The sequence below is a fragment of the Dendrobates tinctorius genome, unplaced genomic scaffold (assembly GCF_039654945.1).
Source record: "Dendrobates tinctorius isolate UK_male_01 unplaced genomic scaffold, ASM3965494v1 ptg000143l, whole genome shotgun sequence".
Classification (NCBI taxonomy): Eukaryota; Metazoa; Chordata; class Amphibia; order Anura; family Dendrobatidae; genus Dendrobates; species Dendrobates tinctorius.
This window is the reverse complement of record NW_027361810.1, coordinates 17,679,007-17,694,982: the sequence shown is the minus strand read 5'-3', so window position 1 is coordinate 17,694,982 and position 15,976 is coordinate 17,679,007. Positions and strand designations below refer to the sequence as shown.

Here is a 15,976-nt window from a genome sequence, read left to right as displayed (position 1 = left end):
GCTTGTTAAAACACCAAGAATTGCTCTCTCCCTCCAAAAAATTTGTCAGGGAGGGATATCTTGGGTTCTGACTGAGCCTGTTCCTGAACCAAGCCCATAGAGCCCCCCAACAGCCGCAGCTGCTGCACCAACCCTCCGCGCAGCCCCCTAATCTCATTAGTAAGGGTCTGCAGCAATTGGGCAAAGGGCTGAACTGGGTCCATGGCTCACAAGAAAAAAAATGTTATGGTTTGTGATAATGTCACGTGGACCCGTCCTGTGTGATGCAACCAGCAGGCCGGTATCTAGAACAACAGGACGTGGCACATGATACTGTCCTGTGTGACACGGCCCACAGGCCAGTAGCTAAAACAACAAGACAAAGGGAAGGTAAACAGTTACAACGGTGGGCCATGCGATAGGGAAAGGGGACGTGGAGACCTCCTGCACTCCCCTGAGTCAGTGCCTCTAACGCTCCTAACGTTCCCTATGCCGGCTCCGCACCGGGCGCCGATCAGGAACATGTCGCCCTAGCACACCCTACACCTATCCCTCGCTAGGGAGCTGGGTGGTGCAGGCACTGGCCCCACCGATGTACTAATACACACTAAGGAAAAACGCAAACAGGCAAACACCACTTAGCTTTACTCTGTTGCACTTGCTCCTGGCAACAGAGTCCATCACCAGCATGCAGCTCTCCTCCTGAATCGCTGCCACCAAGCTCTGTCAAAGCTACAAGGAAATCCCCTATGACTCCTTTCACACCAGGCGAAGACAGTGCTGACAGGACCTCTCTCTAGATCCTTCCTCCACCAAGGATGGTTGAAATGAACACTATCACCAACACTGATTGCAACACCTGTGACTCTTTTATAGCAGAGCCAGCAATCACACCTGCATAATAATCATGTGCACTTAACTAAAGAAACTAGAGTGCAATGATGCTCACCACCACCGGGGGCAAACTTAGAACAAACGACACCACAGTGCAATAATCCTAATGGCCACCGGGGGCAAAAAACAACCTTAAGCACAGCTTAGGTAAAAAAAAGGTTACCTGTGCTTTTTAAATGTCCTGATCTAGCATGGATCATGATAATAAGCATTTACCCCATTTAAGAAGATTTTTTTAGGGATTCTAAAAGCTGTTCTGTTATTTCATTTGTAAGTATTCATTAACTTTGTCATTGGATTGTTAAAGGTGTATGTCTAGTATCTACAGTCTTGGCTGCGAGTGTTGGTACGGTAGCCTTTCAATTGTTCCTGAAAGTGAAATGTTTCTCCCTGAAAATTATTGCAATTATACACATTTTGTTTTATACATGTTTATTTCCTTGGTATGCATTGAAACAACAAAATAAAATAAGGAAAAAACAAAAGCAAAGGGACAAAATTTCACACAAATCTTAAAAAATGGGCTGGACAAAATTGTTGGCATCCGCAGCTTAATTTTTGATTGTACATCCACTGGAATAAATAACTGCAATCAATTGCTTCCTATAACCATCCAAAAGCTTCTTACATCTCTGGAATTTTGGACCACTCTTCTTTTGCAAATTGCTCCAGGTCTCTTATATCTGAAGGCACCTTCTCCCAACAGCATTTTAAAGATCTTTCCACAGGTGTTCAATGGGATTTAGATTCAGACTCATTGCTGCCCCCATCAGAACTCTCCAATGCTTTGTTTCCATCCATTTCTGGCTGAGTGCTTCTTGAAGTATGTTTGTGGTCATTGTCCTGCTGGAAGACCCATGACCTAGGATGCTAACCCAGCTAACTACATTGCCATCCAAAATTCTTTAGTAATCTTCAGATTTCATGAGGCCTTGCACAGTCAAGGCAACCAGTGCCAGAGGCAACAAAAAAAAACAACCCAAAACAGCTTTGAACCACCATATTTGACTGTAGGTTCTGTGTTCTTCTCTTTGCAGGCCTCATTCCATTTTCACTCAACAGTCAAATGATGTGCTTTATCAAACATCTCTATCTTGGTCTTATCTTTCCCGGAAGGATTTTGGCTTACTCACGCACATTTTGGCAAACTGCAGTCTAACTTTTTATGTTTGTGATCAGTGGGGTCCTCATGGGTCTCCTGTCATAGCTTTTCATTTAATTTAAATGTCACTGGATAGTTCACATTAACATTGATGCACTCTGAGCCTGCAGGACAACTTGAATTTTTGAACTTGACTGGGGCTGCTTATCCACCATTCAGACTCTCCTGTGTTGTGACCTTTCATTAATTCTTCTCTGCCATCCAAGTCCAGGGAGATTAGCTACAGTGCCGTGAGTTGTAAACTTCTTGATTATGTTGTGCACGATGGACAAAGGAACATCAAAATCTCTGGGTATGGACTTGTAACCTTGAGATTGTTGATATTTTTCCACAATTTTGGTTCTCAATTCCTCAAACAGTTGTCTTCTCTTCTTTCTGTTCTGCATGCTTAGTGTGGCACACACAGACACACAATGCAAAGATTGAGTCACTTCTCCCCTTTTTATCTGGTTTCAGGTGGGATTTTCATATTGCCCACCCCTGTTACTTGCCACAGGTGAGTTTGAACGAGCATCACATGCTTCAAACAAACTTGTTTACCCACAATTTGGAAAGGTGCCAACAATTTTGTCCTGCCCATGTTTGGGGTTTAGTGTGAAATTATGTCCTTTTTGCCTTTTCTTTTTTATATATTTTTTGTTCCAATATACATGTGTATAACAAAACATGTGTAATTGCAATAATTTCCAGGGAGAAAAACTTCATTTTCGGGAACAATTGCAAAGGTGCCAGCACTTTCAGCCATGACTGTATCCTCATTAATGGATTTGTTTTATTTTTGGAAACAGGTAACCTTTATTGGGCTGACCATGGCTTTAATCTAATTGAGGTGGCGAGACTCAATGGCTCCTTTAGATATGTAGTGATCTCTCGAGGCATCGATCAGCCCAGAGCTGTAGCCATACATCCTGAAAAAGGGTGAGCATATTTATTCATCCATCTCAATTCATTGCTTTGAGGTATATTGAATGGTATGGTTTTATCAATCTTTCTTTAGAAGTAGCTTGCTAATACACTAGTAATGTCACATGCCAAAAATCGGAGAATTATGGTTATCACAGGTTGTTATCTCAAGTCCTTCTGTTGCTCTTAGGCTCCAACAATTCATCCATCTTTGCCGATTCTGTAAAATATTGGACTATTTGTTATGTTTTTTGTTAATTCTGAATCTGAGTTATTGAGCCTTAAAGCCATGTAGGCAGGAAAGCTTTGCTAGGTAGAGGAAGTAATGAAGGAATCCTTTATACAGTGCCCTAATCATCTGCCATAAATCTAACAAAATGGGTCATAAAACTTAGACGGGGTACGGTAAATCCCAAAATGTAAGCAATCAAGATGATAACTCTCAAAATGCACTTCAATGGAAGTTGAAATGCAGATTTATATATCTGTGAATCTGTATCTGAAAACTCTACCTGGGAAAACACTGACGGGTACGAGAGCCCTACACATAGGGTAATCTGTAACATTAAAAAGAAAAAGAGAAAATAAAAAACTCGTCTTTACAACGTATCAAATATTGTTTTATTGTATTACAGTGATACAATGCAGTAAATTATTATTATTATTTATTATTAATATTTTATACACCATTGTTAAGCTATATCCAAAGCTCTGACAGTGGTACCGAACCAGTTAAAGTATTCTTGTTACATTACAACTTTGATTTATTTATTTTTTTCATTTTTGCTTTTTTTTTTTTTCACTATTTTTGATACACTCAGAGACCAATATTTCTAAAAAAAAATGCTATGGAGCCATTTCATGATTGCTTTAATGGCTTTTTTTCTAGAGTAAAAATGGTTTCAAGGGCTCCTTCAGACGAGTATATTACATGGACTACTAAACATTTTACTGATCAAAGTAATTTAGTAGGGCTGTTCAGATGACAGTTAATCCATGCACTGCTCTTTTCTCTGGATCTCAGATGAGACTCCCCAACACAAGTCTATGGGAGTCCAAAAAAAAATGGATCCCAATTAGGAACATCCATATTGCATCTGATTTTTATGGATACTTTGCCTTTCTTTCAACTTTTTGTGGGGTTTTTTTTTAGAACAAATGCTCCACTAATTTTTCACTAAAATGCAGTAAAATTTGCACAAAAATTCCAAATCACTCTCTGGTGCATCGGATAAAAATTGTGAAGTTTCTTTTTTCTGAATTGACTAGGAATCTCTAAACTCCTCATAAAATTGCAAACATAAAATAGAAACAAAAAAAAAAGAAAAACAAGAAACATCCAAATACGAATACAAATAAAATAGACAAAAAATGATGCAAATAAAAAAAGATAACGGCACAAATCGAAAACAGTCCAAAAACACCAAAACCGCAAAAAAGGCAGAAATGAAATAGTAAGTCGGACCCTAAATACATTCTATTTCGCTGTAACCAATGGTTTGACTAGATTTATTATTTGATTGATCAAGTTTTAGATTGTTTGAGTTACTTTATGTGGGTCAGTATTTTGTTTTACGTCTCCTTCCTAGTTACCTTTTCTGGACTGAATGGGGGCAAACTCCTTGTATAAGTAGAGCCCGTTTGGATGGATCTGAAAGAATTATCCTGGTGAACACGGGAATTTCATGGCCGAATGGAATTTCTGTAGACTATGAGGTCAGTTTATCTCGTACATATTTATAAGCGCTCCGCCGTAACAAGCTCGCACCTTCTATTCACCTTTCCATTATCCTTGTAATAAAGTGCCCTTGTAAAAAAAAAGATTGCCGGCTAAAGTTTACTTTGAAATTGATCTTTAGGAAAACAAATTATACTGGTGCGATGCCCGTACGGACAAGATAGAAAGGATCGACCTTGAAAGTGGACGGAATCGGGAGATTGTGCTGTCAGGGAGCAATGTGGATATGTTTTCAGTTGTCGTCTTCGGGGCTTACATCTACTGGTCTGACAGGTAATTTATTTTTCCATAAGTATTTGAGTCTGAAAATGTTATTTCAGCACCAGCTGCTTCACCCTTGTAGGATTAGCCATTCCTTAGCAAGGTCACAATGAGGATCTCATAGAGCCATGTTATTTCCACAGAAAAAGCATTTTCGATATTCAAAGCTGAACCCATATCAATGTCACAGACACAAGTAGGCTTCCGTGACTTCTGCCGGGGCAGCTGTCTGTTGCATTTTAACGACCTGTTTGATTTTAATTATCCCCTGATTTTTTTGATCTGTGATTTTTTCTTTCTTTTTTTTTTTTGACAGAGCACACTCAAACGGCTCCATCCGGAGGGGTCAGAAGAATGACGCCTCAGATGCCGTGACCATGAGAACGGGACTCGGGATTAACCTAAAGGATGTAAAAGTCTTTAATCGAGCAAGAGAGAAAGGTGAGAGGCTTCTACATTATTGGCTGTACACTATGCTGTATTATGATCTTGGAAGACATTAAGCAATTGAACGGGGTGTCCAGGATTTTTTCTTATCTGGTTGTTTAAAGTGGTCATGAACCACATCTGGCAACGATTCTCCTACTTCCTGTGACATCACGTCGATAGAGCAGTTAGTTCTCTTCCATTTTGCTCACTTGTCGTAAGGATGTTGATAACTATCTGCCTGTTCTTCAGTGCGATAATTTCTCCCAACGCAAAGCAGTCAAGGACCCTTTTTGTCGACATATCTCCTACTTTGTGTTGTCACATTGACAGTGCTATTCCTTCTCTTCCACTCTGCTCTGTAGACTGGGCATCACTGCTAATGTCATGTTGTTTGACAACCAGCTCCCCGCTGAGTTAGGCAGAGTCAGTTGTCAATTAGCGTGATGCCCCTTCAATAGAGCAGAGCAGAAGAGAAAGAACTACACTGTTGACGTCACATCACAGGAAGTAGGAGAATTGTTGTCAGGAATGGTCCATAATCACTGAGCCGGGAGTGATCGTCTCAAAGCAGAACAGTCAGGAAGTTAGCAATTTCCTGCCAAAAAATGTTTAACCCCCACATAGAATTAAAAATAAAATAATAAAATAGTGAATAAATCCTGTAAGTATAAGTTATAGGAAAGCATGATGGGAAAATCCTTCAATGGTCTCAAAGACAACAACGTTGCACTCATAGACTTGCAAAAATTACATGGAAATCAAAACACATCGCTGTCAACCAAATACTCATTTGATCATCATTTATTGCCAATGATCATCTATATTCATGCAGGCACGGATTTGCTGAGCATGCATTGTTTCTCAGTAAAAAAAATAGTGTGTTAAACAGCTGACAGACCTCTGCTTCCAGCTCCAGCTTATCTTCCATAAAATAATGTAAAAATAATGTTTCCAGTTGGGTTTCACTAACAAAGGTTGCACAATTTGGCTTTTACAGACTTTTTCTTTCCCTGTATATTGAACTTTGATGAGATCTCCAGTCATAAATCTGCTGAGAAGAGCTCAGAAAAATACAGATAAGAGTTATACAGTATATTCTCTCAGAACGAGCTCACTGACAGACTGTTGGTTAACTCATTCTGCAGCCAGCAAAAGTCAGTGCAAAATACAGAGGCAATAGAATTCACATGTTCTTTTTATTGAAATTTAATTACTAATTTGATTTTTTTAATACAAAATTCAAGCATTTAAGTAAATAAAATGACCAAAGAGAGGACAAAAACTTTAAGAACAAAATGACTGGGAATATTTTCACCAACATACATATTAAATGGTTTGCCAGAGTTCATCTGAGATTCATCTAATGCAGGTGCCTCTCAGAAAATTAGAATATCATCAAACAACAGTATCACTGTGCTTGATTGGCAGCAAACTCGCCTGACCTTAACCCCATTGAGAATCTATGGAGTATTGACAAGAGGAAGATGAGAGACACCAGACTCAACAATGCAGACAAGCTGAAGGCTGCTATCAAAGCAACCTGGGCTTCCATAACCCCTCAGCAGTGCCACACGCTGATCGCCTCCATGCCACGCCGCATTGATGCAGTAATTGATGTAAAAGGAGCCCCGACCAAGTATTGAGGGCATTTACTGATCATACATGTCAGTAGGACAACATTTAGGATTTTAAGATCATTTAACAAGCTGGTGTTATAAATTATTCTAATTTACTGAGATAATGACTTTTGGGTTTTCATTGGCTATAAGCCATAATCATCAACATTACCAGAAATAAACATGTGAAATAGATCACTCTGTGTGTAATGACTCTATAGAATATATGAGTTTCCTTAAAGGGGCTATAGGTGATAACTTCTAGATTAGTAAGGAAACCTGCATTAATCAACAGATGATTTCATCCCTAGTGGAGCACTTCTGTCCCTGTTGGAATGGGGTGGTATGCTCATGGCCGATCGGTGAAGGTCATAGAGGTCACACATCCACCAGTCTATAAGTTATCGCCTATCCTTTGGATTGGCGATAACTTATCTTTATTGGACAACACCATTAAAATTATCTAAATATGCTGACATTTCGAATCTTTATTTAATAGGATTTCCCATAAAAACTGTTTTTCATGGATTTGGACATACATCCTATTTATAAAAATGTAATATAATAATAAATTAATGTTCTATAATGAAAATAAAAAACTAACAAGTCTGGAACACCAAGATGAAAAAAAGATAATAATAAAAAAAAGATTCCGAATTCCAAAATTGCTTGGTCAAAAAAATAGAATTATGATCATAGAACCGATAGGGAGGTGGAGTCTTCGCAAAGCTAAGAGTTCGAAGAAATAGAGACGCCCGAGTCATAAGCTTGCTTTAATGATTTTCCACCCTATGAAGCAAGGTGGAACCATTCAGAATTATGAACAACCGTACAACAAAAAGCTTTACGATTTCAAATTCAGACGAGTTGCAGTGGCTTTTCCGCAAACTTTTGCCAAGTCCTCAGAGTTTTACATTCCTAATTAGCAATGAATGAGTGTTAATTAGAGAACGCTTTCATTCAATTTAGAAAGATGTTTGTACGAGTCGATATATGGATGATTATACGGAGACAGCGTGTTTCTTTTCAAGTTGCCTTTGTCTCATTTGTCTTAGGCAAAATGCTGAAAGCAAAGTTAATTTTCTTTCTTGTATTTTAAGGCTTGCTTTGTAAGTGAAGTTTTAAGAAGTGACTGGATAATTTAATTAAAGACTTTCATCCTTTATCTGAAATGATTGAATATAAACAAATATAAATGTTATAACAATATTTATCCTCTAGGATCATCCCGTAACAATCAATGCTCACAAGCTGTTGAAGACTTTGTGGCTGCAGATGTCATCCAGTCCTAGTAGAGCTTATGGAGGTCATAAAGAGGAGTCACCCAGACCACTGGTGCTTTAACCTACCCCCACCTCCATGGGAGACTGAGCACCTTTTAAAGAAACACTCCAATCAAAATGTTCATAGACTATATATATATTACAATCATCATATTATACAGCACTGTGTACTTACAATTGCTCATTTTTCCCTTATACTAGGTTAATTCTCCTCTTTTATTAGGTCTATGACTAAAAAGTGGCTAGCTGAATCCTTCTAAGCTTTATGTAGAAACAGGAAGTCTTTTTTTTCCCTGCATGAGTCATCACTGCAAAAGCCACTGGCAGGGGTAGAAGGGAGCAGCTGTGTCAGGAGTGGAAGAGGTGGGTGACTCATGCCGGAAAAAGAGACTTCCTGTTTCTACTGTGAGGCAGTGACCCCTGTTACAGCTAGGGGGCGCTGTGTGTTCTCCCGAAAATACTCACAGAGGCGTATTGAGGTTATGATAATACATTGCGGTCACAGGCATAGCTGGGATTGCAATGGGGAAGCAGGGACCGATGTCACAGGGGTCGCTGTGTAGTCTCCCCAGGATATGCACAGGGGTGTAAGAAGATCATAGTTGTGCATGGTAGTCACGGGCATAGGTGTAACTGCAATACAGACTGATAATAAAAGTGTTAGTCTTGGACATGTTAGTGTCCAAGACAGAGGTAGGGAAAACATGCTCTGGATGTTGTGTTTGAAACAGATTGCAGTATGATAGTGTTGCAGTCTGTTTCATTCCGGATCCAGGTTTTCCATGCGGTTGGAAGCCACAGTTTGCTGTGTTACAAATCATGCAGGAAAAGGTCTGAGTACATCTGAGGAGTTCTGAGTGAGTCTCAGGTGTGTCAGGGCCAGAGTGAGTTGGTGCTTGTTGCTGCGCAGAGTAGTTGGTGTGCAGAGCACAGGACAGAGTGGATCCAATAGGCTTGGCACTGACAGCGTACACAGTGATGCAAGTCGTCCACGCTAACTGGTCTTGGATGTGGACAGACCTGTGCCTGGAGGTGAACCAGAGGTGGATGTCCTGTGCCCGAAAGAGGACTGGCTTGTAACTATTGCAATACAGGTGGATATGGTGCCCGGCTGTGATCTGGAGGATATCCTGGACTGTGTACGACTGTGAATAGAGACTGTGATACAAGCGGTGCAGGACACCCATGGGAACTAGTCACAGGAGGACTAGCGTGTGTAGTGACGATGCTGTGTACTATGAAGTGCTATGAACTGGTGTGAACTGAACACTGATAATATGCACTGAAGTTTTATGCACTGAAGTTATATGCAATTGTGTGAATTTGGACTTTTATGTGTGAAGACGACACATTAAAACGACTTTTGTGTTTGAATTTTGTGGGTCACTGTCTCTTCACTGCATATGGTGCTACCGCTGACTTACACTACATAGAGCAGAGAAAAGAGAAGAATTAACTGGGTAGAAAGGCAAAATGAGCAATTGTGAGTACGCAGTGCTAATTTGCAACATATTAAGAGTATAAAAACTTTGATGTGAGCGCTTCCTTAAGTAAGAGTTTTTTTTAGAAATTACAAATGATACAAAGAGGATTCAATATACAGTTGAGCAGATGGATTCCCAAAGACCCTGGTCCAGCCCAAATTAAATTATTCTGGTCCACCAACCAAAGCTCTGCAAACTTCCTCCTACCTTCCAGCATCCTTGGAGTCTCTTCTGATTCATAGGCATGGTGCGAGGCCAGACATGATCACACCACAATGATGACATCATGCATATCTTCTTAATAAACTCCTATACAAAATCCATGGAGATACTGCCATGGTCTTAGAACCAAGTTGGACAAAAAAGTTTTCGTAAGTGTGCTCTAAAATATCCCAACATTTATCCAGTCAAAGGTCAGCCAAACGCAAAGCATCCAATACCATGACTTTGTTGTCCACCCCGAAAAAAAACCCACCACTTATGTGCCCACATAGAGGCATTTGTCAAGTGTGGATCAGGGCATAGGATCAGGGCAGCAATTTTCATAGAATCATAGAATCGTAGAGTTGGAAGGGACCTCCTGGGCCATCTGGTCCAACCCCCTGCTCAAAGCAGGATTCGCTAAATCATCCCAGTTAGATGTCTGTCCAGCCTCTGTTTGAAGACTTCCATTGAAGGAGAACTCACCACTTCTCGTGGCAGCCTGTTCCACTCATTGATCACTCTAACTGTCAAAAAGTTTTTTCTAATATCTAATCAAAATTTGGTCAGAATTCAATAGAATCCATTTTGAAGTAAAAGAAATTCTGATTTTGCCAACAGATGACCTGACCAAGAACTGCTGAACATTTTTTTTCAAAAATTTTCAGATACTTTTAACAGCCTTCCAAAAGGTTTTTCTAAGAATGGCCTTTTGTTAGTATTAACTTGACTTGGGTTGAGCTACAGTTGATTTTACCATTGTCTCACTATGTCTGCAAAATTCATGATGCTGGGACAAAAGTTTCTTTTTTTATATTGATAATTTTAGATCTATACATGTCTAACCTAACGGCTCTCCTATTAGTATGTAACTCTTCCCACCCCCAAAAATTAAATGATTACACTTGAACTTTTGATTTTATTTCTTTTAGATTTTGTAAAAAAAATTGTCCACATAAATTGGTTTCAGTTCTCATTAGGAAGCCAAGTGTTTACACAGATGAACCTTATGGGAACTAAATAAAAGTGTAGAATAAACATGGTCAGTGACCTGCGGCAGTCACAAAATGTCTTTTTTTTTTCTCCTCTCTATAGGAACCAACATCTGTGCTAAAAACAATGGTGGATGTCAACAAATTTGCTTATACCGGGGGAATATGCAAAGGACGTGTGCTTGCGCTCATGGATATCTAGCCAAAAATGGGATTACTTGTCTAAAACACGAGGGTTATTTGCTGTATTCTGGAAGAACGGTTTTGAAGAGTATTCATCTTTCTGATGAAACTAACTTGAATTCACCTGTACAACCTTACGAAAATCAGGAATACTTCAAAAATATTATTTCCTTGGCATTTGATTACAACTTCAGTGAAAAAGGCAATAACCGCATTTTCTACAGTGATGCTCATTATGGAAATATCCAATTTATCAAAGACGACTGGACGGGAAGAAAAATAATTATTGAAAGTAAGTGAACATTGACCTTTTTACTGAAAAATAATGACATTTTTAAGGGCACATAGAAGTCTACATATTTTTTTATTAAGAACGAGATTGAAGTCTATTTTTTATATAGTGCATTGTGGTTTGCATAGTAACATAGTAACATAGTTATTAAGGTTGAAGGGAGACTTTGAGTCCATCTAGTTCAACCCATATCCTATCCTAACTTGCCCTAACATGTTGATCCAGAGGAAGGCAAAAAAAACCCATGTGGCAACAGTAAGCTTCACATTGGGGAAAAATTTCCTTCCCGACTCCACATACGGCAATCAGACTAGCTCCCTGGATCAACGCAATATTAAGGAAACTAGTGTATATACCCTGTAATATTATACTTTTCAAGAAAGGCATCCAGTCCCTTCTTAAATTTTAGTAGTGAATCACTCATTACAACATCATATGGCAGAGAGTTCCATAGTCTCACTGCTCTTACAATAAAGAATCCGCGTCTGTGAGTATGCTTAAACCTTCTTTCCTCCAGACGTAGAGGATGCCCCTTTGTCCCCGTCACAGGTCTAAGAGTAAAAAGATCATTAGAAAGGTCTTGGCATTGTCCCCACATATATTTATACATTGTAATAAGATCACCCCTAAGCCTTCGATTCTCCAAACTAAATAACCCCAAGTGTAATAACCTGTCTTGGTATTGCAGACCCCCTAGTTCCCTAATAACCTTGGTCGCTCTTCTCTGCACCCGCTCCAGTTCAGCTATGTCTTTCTTATACACCGGAGACCAGAACTGTACACAGTATTCTAAGTGTGGTCGCACTAGTGACTTATATAGAGGTAAAATTATGTTCTCCTCATGAGCATCTATGCCTCTTTTAATGCATCCCATTATTTTATTTGCCTTTGCAGCAGCTGCTTGACTCTGGCCACTAAATGTGAGTTTGTCGTCCACCCATACACCCAGGTCTTTTTCAGTGACTGTTTTGCCCAGTGTTTTACAATTAAGCACATAATTATACAACTTGTTCGTTCTACCCAAGTGCATGACCTTACATTTATCCCCATTAAAGCTCATTTGCCATTTATCAGCCCAAGCTTCTAGTTTACATAAATCCTCCTGTAATATAAAATTGTCCTCCTCTGTATTAATTACCCTGCAGAGTTTAGTGTCATCTGCAAATATTGAAATTCTACTCTCTATGCCCCCTACAAGGTCATTAATAAATATGTTAAAAAGAAGCGGGCCCAAAACTGACCCCTGTGGTACCCCACTGCTAACCGTGACCCAGTCCGAGTGTGCTCCATTAATAACCACCCTTTGTTTCCTATCCCTGAGCCAGCTCTTAACCCACCTACACATATTTTCCCCTATCCCCATTGTTCTCATTTTATGTATCAACCTTTTGTGTGGCACCGTATCAAAAGCTTTTGAAAAGTCCATGTACACCACGTCCACTACATTCCCTTGGTCCAGTCCGGAACTTACCTGTTCATAAAAGCTTATCAGATTAGTCTGACAGGAACGGTCTCTTGTAAACCCATGTTGATATTGGGTCATAAGGTTATTCTTCTCCAGATACTACAGTATAGTATCTCTTAGAAAACCCTCCAGGATTTTACCCACAGTTGAGGTTAAACTTACTGGCCTATAATTTCCAAGTTCAGTTTTTGTCCCCTTTTTGAATATTGGCACCACATTTGCTATACGCCAGTCCTGTGGTACAGACCCTGTTATTATGGAATCTTTAAAGATTAAAAATAGTGGTCTATCTATGACTGTGCTTAATTCCTGCAGTACTCGTGGGTGTATCCCATCCGGGCCCGGGGATTTGTCAATTTTAGTGATTTGTAGACGCCGCCGTACTTCCTGCTGGGTTAAGCAGGTGACATTTAATGGAGAATTTTTATCCCTGATCATGTTATCCGTCATGGGATTTTCTTGTGTAAATACTGTTGAAAAAAAGTCATTTAGCATATTGGCTTTTTCCTCATCCTCATCCACCATTTCACCCAGACTATTTTTAAGGGGGCCAACACTATCATTTTTTAGCTTCTTACTATTTATGTAGTTAAAGAATATTTTGGGATTATTTTTACTTTCTCTGGCAATGAGTCTCTCTGTCTCAATCTTTGCTGCCTTGATTTGCTTTTTACAGAATTTATTTAATCTTCTGTATTTATTTAATGCCTCATCACTACCTACTTGCTTTAATTCTCTAAATGCTTTATTTTTATCTCTTATTGCTCCCCTTACAGCTCTATTTAGCCATAGTGGTCTCCTCCTATTTCTCGCATGTTTATTCCCATACGGTATATATTGTGCACAGCTCCTATTCAGGATGCTAATAAACGTCTCCCATTTTCTTTGTGTATTTTTATGTCTCAGGATATCGTCCCAGTTAATTGCACCAAGATCATCTCTCATCCGTTGGAAATTTGCCTTCCTGAAGTTTAGTGTCCTTGTAACCCCTCTACTACACATCTTATTAAAGGATACATGAAAACTTATTATCTTGTGATCACTATTACCCAAGTGACCCTCAACCCTTACATTTGATATGCGGTCTGGCCTGTTGGTTAATATTAGGTCTAGCAGTGCCCCCCCTCTTGTCGGGTCCTGAACCAGTGGTGAAAGGTAATTGTCTCTCATCGTTGTCAGACACCTATCACCTTTGCTGGAACTGCAGGTTTCGGTTCCCCAATGTATTTCAGGGTAGTTGAAGTCCCCCATAATAATGACTTCTCCTTTAGTCGCTGCTTCATCTATTTGCTTTATGAGGATATTCTCTGTTGCTTCCATTATTTTTGGAGATTTATAACAAACCCCTATCAGTAATTTATTATTTTTCCCCCCTCCCCTTATCTCTACCCGCAGGGACTCTACATTTTCATTAGATTCATATATATTATCACGAAGGATGGGTTTTAAGGATGATTTTACATATAAACACACGCCTCCCCCTCGCTTATTTGTACGGTCATTTCTGAACAGACTATAGCCCTGTAAATTAACCGCCCAGTCATGGCTCTCGTCCAGCCATGTCTCAGATATCCCCACCATGTCATAATTATGTTCCAGCAACATTAACTCCAATTCCTCCATTTTGTTGGCGAGACTTCTGGCATTAGTATACATGCACTTTATGTATCTCTCTGTACCTCTATTCTTTCTTAAATTATTAACTGTTCTAACCCCATCCCCCCTGCCACCCCCACCCCCACCCCCAATGTCATTATTTGTGCCCAGGTCTCTATCTGCACTGTCTTCCCCTCCTATAAAAGGAATACCCTCCCCCCCAAGTAGTAGATGGCATCTTATCTCTATTGATGAGTGGTCTTCTTCAGCAATCTCTACTGGTGGTCTTAAACCTCAGTTTTTTTCTGTAGAAGTAAAGCTACACATCAGTTATGAAATGTTGTAAGGTGACATTTTTCTGCAACCGGAGAGCCACAGGTTAAAAATTATTGTTATAGATGATATTATACTATAAAGGGAATCTGTCACCACATTTGACCTATCTACAGTTGTGGCCAAAAGTATTGACACCCCTGCAATTCAGTCAGATAATACTCAGTTTCTTCCTGAAAATGATTGCAAACACAAATTCTTTGGTATTATTATCTTCATTTAATTTGTCTTAAATGAAAAAACACAAAAGAGAATGAAGCAAAAAGCAAAACTGATCATTTCACACAAAACTCCAAAAATGGGCCAAACAAAAGTATTGGCACCCTCAGCCTAATACTTGGTTGCACAACCTTTAGCCAAAATAACTGCGACCAACCGCTTCCGGTAACCATCAATGAGTTTCTTACAATGCTCTGCTGGAATTTTAGACCATTCTTCTTTAGCAAACTGCTCCAGGTCCCTGATATTTGAAGGGTGCCTTCTCCAAACTGCCATTTTTAGATCTCTCCACAGGTGTTCTATGGGATTCAGGTCTGGACTCATTGCTGGCCACCTTTAGAAGTCTCCAGTGCTTTCTCTCAAACCATTTTCTAGTGCTTTTGAAGTGTGTTTTGGGTCATTGTCCTGCTGGAAGACCCATGACCTCTGAGGGAGACCCAGCTTTCTCACACTGGGCCCTATATTATGCTGCAAAATTTGTTGGTAGTCTTCAGACTTCATAATGCCATGCAAACGGTCAAGCAGTCCAGTGCCAGAGGCAGCAAAGCAACCCCAAAACATCAGGGAACCTCCGCCATGTTTGACTGTAGGGACCGTGTTCTTTTCTTTGAATGCCTCTTTTTTTCTCCTGTAAACTCTATGTTGATACCTTTGCCCAAAAAGCTCTACTTTTGTCTCATCTGACCAGAGAACATTCTTCCAAAATGTTTTAGGCTTTTTCAGGTAAGTTTTGGCAAACTCCAGCCTGGCTTTTTTATGTCTCGGGGTAAGAAGTGGGGTCTTCCTGGGTCTCCTACCATACAGTCCCTTTTCATTCAGACGCCGACGGATAGTACGGGTTGACACTGTTGTACCCTCGGACTGCAGGGCAGCTTGAACTTGTTTGGATGTTAGTCAAGGTTCTTTATCCAACATCCGCACAATCTTGCATTGAAATCTCTTGTCA

The 15,976-nt window shown here is 39.8% G+C and overlaps 1 protein-coding gene across 1 annotated transcript in view; it reads left to right on the top strand.

The window, feature by feature from the left end:
* LRP1B (LDL receptor related protein 1B) overlaps nucleotides 1-15,976 on the top strand; it is a 1,871,059-nt gene that overhangs the window by 1,437,224 nt on the left and 417,859 nt on the right. The window contains exons 37-41 of the mRNA XM_073545568.1: nucleotides 2,824-2,953; nucleotides 4,528-4,654; nucleotides 4,798-4,949; nucleotides 5,254-5,378; nucleotides 11,046-11,417. Coding sequence (XP_073401669.1) covers nucleotides 2,824-2,953; nucleotides 4,528-4,654; nucleotides 4,798-4,949; nucleotides 5,254-5,378; nucleotides 11,046-11,417 — 906 coding nt within the window. The remainder of the gene's footprint in view (nucleotides 1-2,823; nucleotides 2,954-4,527; nucleotides 4,655-4,797; nucleotides 4,950-5,253; nucleotides 5,379-11,045; nucleotides 11,418-15,976) is intronic.